Source organism: Lottia gigantea, assembly GCF_000327385.1.
Source record: "Lottia gigantea unplaced genomic scaffold LOTGIsca_24, whole genome shotgun sequence".
NCBI lineage: Eukaryota > Metazoa > Mollusca > Gastropoda > Lottiidae > Lottia > Lottia gigantea.
Window position 1 is genome coordinate 1,853,959 of NW_008708707.1, and position 6,485 is coordinate 1,860,443.

General features: G+C 37.1%; 1 protein-coding gene across 1 annotated transcript in view; it reads right to left on the reverse strand.

The window, feature by feature from the left end:
- Positions 1 to 4,213: 4,213 nt before the first annotated feature.
- Positions 4,214 to 6,485, reverse strand: part of LOTGIDRAFT_160288 (hypothetical protein) — a gene marked incomplete at both ends in the record, with an annotated part of 2,963 nt that continues 691 nt past the window's right edge. Inside the window, 3 exons of the mRNA XM_009055344.1 lie at positions 4,214 to 4,336; positions 4,421 to 4,482; positions 5,176 to 5,250. Of these exons, the coding sequence (XP_009053592.1) occupies positions 4,214 to 4,336; positions 4,421 to 4,482; positions 5,176 to 5,250 (260 nt within the window). The remainder of the gene's footprint in view (positions 4,337 to 4,420; positions 4,483 to 5,175; positions 5,251 to 6,485) is intronic.

Consider the following 6,485-nt stretch of genomic DNA (forward strand, 5'->3'; position numbering starts at 1 on the left):
ATTTCTACAGATGCAGCATATGGCCTACAGATGTTGTCACGAATTCAGCAACCGTGTCATGTTTTCATCAACTTTGAATCCTCTTTCAAGGTATGGACAAAATGAGTAATGTCAGATTTATACCATTTCCAATATTTGCCGTAGGACACATGACACCACCTTCAAGGATCATGCAGCAAAGTGGTCCCCTCACCTACTGCATGACCACTTCCAGAGTGTCACCCTGACCGACCNTGCAATTTAGCAAATGGCAATACCCAATTTATCCCTACTGTGAAAGGGAGATTTCCTAAAATTAACACTTATGTGAAAAATTCAACAACTGTGGTTTATGCAAAACAAGAGTGACTATCCATCAAAAGCCAATCAGGCATCACTGTGTCGAAAAATGTGTCATACTCCCAGAAAAAGTGGCCCTGTCCTTCTATTTCCACTGTGTTCAATAAACTTGGTACCCATCGAATGTAGCTGTTCGACTAATGTGCCTATGATTAGCAAAATATGGCATTTCTACAGATGCAGCATATATGGCCTACAGATGTTGTCCCGAATTCAGCAACCGTGTCATGTTTTCATCAACTTTGAATCCTCATTCAAGGTATTGACAAAATGAGTAATGTCAGATTTATACCATTTCTAATATTTGCCGTAGGACACATGACACCACCTTCGAGGATCATGCAGCAAAGTGGTCCCCTCACCTACTGCATGACCACTTCCAGAGTGTCACCCTGACCGACCATCCAATTTAGCAAATGGCAATACCCAATTTATCCCTACTGTGAAAGGGAGATTTCCTAAAATTAACACTTATGTGAAAAATTCAACAACTGTGGTTTATGCAAAACAAGAATGACTATCCATCAAAAGCCAATCAGGCATCACTGTGTCGAAAAAATGTGTCATACTCCCAGAAAAACTGGCCCTGTCCTTCTATTTCCACTGTGTTCAATAAACTTGGTACCCATCGAATGTAGCTGTTCGACTAATGTGCCTATGATTAGCAAAATATGGCATTTCTACAGATGCAGCATATGGCCTACAGATGTTGTCACGAATTCAGCAACCGTGTCATGTTTTCATCAACTTTGAATCCTCTTTCAAGGTATGGACAAAATGAGTAATGTCAGATTTATACCATTTCCAATATTTGCCGTAGGACACATGACACCACCTTCGAGGATCATGCAGCAAAGTGGTCCCCTCACCTACTGCATGACCACTTCCAGAGTGTCACCCTGACCGACCATCCAATTTAGCAAATGGCAATACCCAATTTATCCCTACTGTGAAAGGGAGATTTCCTAAAATTAACACTTATGTGAAAAATTCAACAACTGTGGTTTATGCAAAACAAGAGTGACTATCCATCAAAAGCCAATCAGGCATGGCTGTGTCGAAAAATGTGTCATACTCCCAGAAAAAGTGGCCCTGTCCTTCTATTTCCACTGTGTTCAATAAACTTGGTACCCATCGAATGTAGCTGTTCGACTAATGTGCCTATGATTAGCAAAATATGGCATTTCTACAGATGCAGCATATATGGCCTACAGATGTTGTCCCGAATTCAGCAACCGTGTCATGTTTTCATCAAATTTGAATCCTCATTCAAGGTATTGACAAAATGAGTAATGTCAGATTTATACCATTTCTAATATTTGCCGTAGGACACATGACACCACCTTCGAGGATCATGCAGCAAAGTGGTCCCCTCACCTACTGCATGACCACTTCCAGAGTGTCACCCTGACCGACCATCCAATTTAGCAAATGGCAATACCCAATTTATCCCTACTGTGAAAGGGAGATTTCCTAAAATTAACACTTATGTGAAAAATTCAACAACTGTGGTTTATGCAAAACAAGAGTGACTATCCATCAAAAGCCAATCAGGCATCACTGTGTCGAAAAAATGTGTCATACTCCCAGAAAAACTGGCCCTGTCCTTCTATTTCCACTGTGTTCAATAAACTTGGTACCCCATCCAATGTAGCTGTTCGACTAATGTGCCTATGATTAGCAAAATATGGCATTTCTACAGATGCAGCATATGGCCTACAGATGTTGTCACGAATTCAGCAACCGTGTCATGTTTTCATCAACTTTGAATCCTCTTTCAAGGTATGGACAAAATGAGTAATGTCAGATTTATACCATTTCCAATATTTGCCGTAGGACACATGACACCACCTTCGAGGATCATGCAGCAAAGTGGTCCCCTCACCTACTGCATGACCACTTCCAGAGTGTCACCCTGACCGACCATCCAATTTAGCACATGGCAATACCCAATTTATCCCTACTGTGAAAGGGAGATTTCCTAAAATTAACACTTATGTGAAAAATTAAACAACTGTGGTTTATGCAAAACAAGAGTGACTATCCATCAAAAGCCAATCAGGCATCACTGTGTCGAAAAAATGTGTCATAGTCCCAGAAAAACTGGCCCTGTCCTTCTATTTCCACTGTGTTCAACAAACTTGGTACCCCATCCAATGTAGCTGTTCGACTAATGTGCCTATGATAAGCAAAATATGGCATTTCTACAGATGCAGCATATGGCCTACAGATGTTGTCACGAATTCAGCAACCGTGTCATGTTTTCATCAACTTTGAATCCTCTTTCAAGGTATGGACAAAATGAGTAATGTCAGATTTATACCATTTCCAATATTTGCCGTAGGACACATGACACCACCTTCGAGGATCATGCAGCAAAGTGGTCCCCTCACCTACTGCATGACCACTTCCAGAGTGTCACACTGACCGACCATCCAATTTAGCAAATGGCAATACCCAATTTATCCCTACTGTGAAAGGGAGATTTCCTAAAATTAACACTTATGTGAAAAATTCAACAACTGTGGTTTATGCAAAACAAGAGTGATTATCCATCAAAAGCCAATCAGGCATGGCTGTGTCGAAAAAATGTGTCATACTCCCAGAAAAAGTGGCCCTGTCCTTCTATTTCCACTGTGTTCAACAAACTTGGTACCCCCAAAATATGGCATTTCAACAGATGCAGCATATGGGGTGGCTCTCTGAGACAAATTTGGATATGATCTTCAAAAGTGGCATTCCTACAGATGTGGTTTATATCCAGCAAAAGGTTCAATATCCAACAGATGCAATTCAGTATGAGAAATAGCAAGCCAGCAAACATTGCTTTTGACAACAACAATCTTGGCTTGTGTGTCAAAAAATAGATAATATTTCTAGTAAGATACGCCCAAATTTTCATTATATCAAGGGTGGTCGCCAATCTGTGTCAAATCCTTTCAAAAATCTAACTTGTAATAGATATTGTTGATTTAAACGAACAGATAAAATTCTGAGACATAAACTGTTACCTCTATCTTTTGATGCATTTTTACCAAGTCGACGGCAACAACTCAAGTTATGTTTATTGAAAAATCTCTGTTATAGATGATCACACCAAATTTCATTTAAATACGATCAAAACTGTATTCTCTACTGTGTTCACAAACAAATTTTGATGCATTTCTTTTAAGTTAAGGGCAATAACTCAAAAACCATTCATCAGATTCCAACTCTTCCAAGACCTCATCAATATAAATGATCCCAACAGGTAAAAACTGTAGTCTCTATTGTGTTCACGAACAAATTTTGATGCAAAGTTTAATAACTCAAAAACCAATCATCGAAATATCGTCAAATTCCAACTTGTCCAAGATCTCATCAATATACATGATCACACTAAATTTCATTCAAATCAGACAAAAACTGTAGTCTGTACTGCGTTCACGAACAAATTTTGATGCATTTTTCCTAAGTCAAGTTTAACAACACAAAAACCAATTATCGAAAGATCGTCCTATTTCAACTTGTCAAATTCAAACCAGACCAAGATCTCATCAATATAAATGATCACACCAAATTTCATTAAAATCAAATACTGTAGCCTCTTGTGTTAACAAGCAAATTGTGGATGGACCATCAGACAGGGGCAACAACAAAATACAACCACATTATAATGTCTGGTGATTACTAGGCAAGTTTACCAGGTATATGAGCAGAAGAGAAAATGACAAGTTTCGATGAAAAAAAGCATTGGCACAATTCATTAGACATAGAGGTTCCAGAACAGATGACTGATCCAGGATCTTAATTGGTCAAAACGACCAGAGTGCAATAAAATACACCCAGACGGACGGTTTCTAGGATGCACTTTGACAGGGGCAAATATAAGGAGCTACATATAAGGAGAGCAACAAGATGTACTGTGAGAATCATTCTGTGGTTTAATACTAGAATATTCTTGTAAAGCATGTGTAAAGGGATAATTTCGCAAAACATCCAGCACAGATTGAGCCTTCTACATGTATAAGATATCTTGTAGTTACTTGCAGTCTTACTACCATGTATCCCTTTAAGTTATAGAGAATAAAATATAACTTACATAACTTTTAAAGCTCCGCCTGTGTTTTCTGGTTGCTCTAACTAGGCCATGCATTGATCTACCTACAATAATAAGGGAAAATAAGTGATTTTGAGGCAATATCATACATACAAATGACTCTTGAGACTCAAGAAGAGTCAGACAATAGTAGCGTTAAATATTTTAAAAAGATCAAGTTGTCTAAATATTTGTTAAACCAGCTGATAGAGATCAATGTCAACTATTCCTATCACTATTCTGAATAAAGAGCTCAGCTCTACAAAATTAGTGTTTACAAGTAAAAATATTGGTGTTACTGTCAGCGAGCCTGTTCCTAATGGAATATTTTACAAATATCAAATATCAACTTAATTAAGAGAAACTCACCAATTATTAAGATGTTGAAACACATGTTGTATTTCAATAATTAAACTGACAACACTCAATATCTGAAATAGAAAATGAATGTAAAATTTACTAAAATAAAAAAATAAATAAAGGGATATTTCGCTACTAAACAATTATAGAACTGCATCCCTTTCAGTATGTATATAGATATAATATATAATACTTTTCTGTACCTGATTGGGTTACAAAGACAGTATGCAGTGTACAATGTGGGCAATTTTTGACGATTGAAGCATTAGCTTCCTCATTGTTAATTTCCTCAATCAGCAAGCGCAACCTGTGGCACAAGGGACATCCCTTAAGGTGGCACGAATAAAGAATCAATCTTGGAGGGCAAGGTAGTTTGTTGACTAATAAAGAAGACTCACCATTTAACAGCTCACTGGAACATAATTTGATATCTATAGACCAACAAGTTTCTAACTGATGAGAAGATTTCATACCTGTAATAAATCATTTATTCAAATTAAATAGCAAAAACAGGAATGTTTCCTATTATTTTATGCAAGTGACTCCACTTAGCATACATGATCTGACCAATTTGTTATTCATGTCCTGTTCTGGGCCATTTAGTATTCAACCCACTAATACACAGTAAGTAATGTATGTATCAAATATTGTGTACCATATAAGATTTCCTTGCTGTATGTCAGGAATTGCAGGGTATCTATTGTTTTAATTGGACTAGTAGATGTAGTGTCTTACCATTTTTAAAAGTACTTTGGATTGGTTAGCATAAACTATGACAACTCTGGATGGTCATTCATTCTAGATGAAGTTTGTTAAATCAGGGTTAGTGGATTCACCTGCAAATAAAAAAGAAACTTAACATTAACATCTGCATTTGAATCATGTCAAAAGTTTTTTTTTCACTTGCACCATACTCTGAAATATAACAATTAAGGGACTACATCCCTTAAGTAACAGAAAGTCCCCTCACAAAAATTCACAAGATTCCCCCTTGCTTAAACCTAGGCCTAACAGTTGGAATACCTGAGAAATAAATCAAGTAGTTTTCAGAAAAACCAGAAAGTTAATTATAAAAAACTCACCATATATAAAAAAAAGATCTGTTTGTCAAAAGGGATTTAAAACTTTGCATACTAATAACTTCTCAAACTGCTGTCACTGTAAAAAGAATAATAATTTTTAGAATACAAACAACATTGTGTTGTGAATTGTTTCAAAAAGTAAAATTTTACTAAGTATTAAAGGGCTTTCATACTTTACTCATAAATCACAATACAAAAATCTGAATTCTCACAATAGGAAGCTTGCATAGATATGACCTAATAACCATCCCCACCTCCTAATTCAAAACCTGTCTACCCTCACCCCTACCTTAATATCACTAAACTAACAAGTATAGGACACCATCCCTTTAACCTCACCCCACCCCCCTATTTCTAAACCTGTCTACCCCCATCTCTACCTTAATGTCACTAAACTAACTATTATAGGACACCATCCCTTTAATACCCCACCCCCCTATTTCTAAACCCATCTACCTTAATTTCTTATCATAAACTAACAATTATAGGACGCCATCCCTTTAATACCCTCACCCCCTATTTCTAAACCTGTCTACCCCCATCTCTACCTTAATGTCACTAAACTAACAATTATAGGACACCATCCCTTTAATCCGCCCCCCCCCCCCCCCCAAAAAAAAAATAAT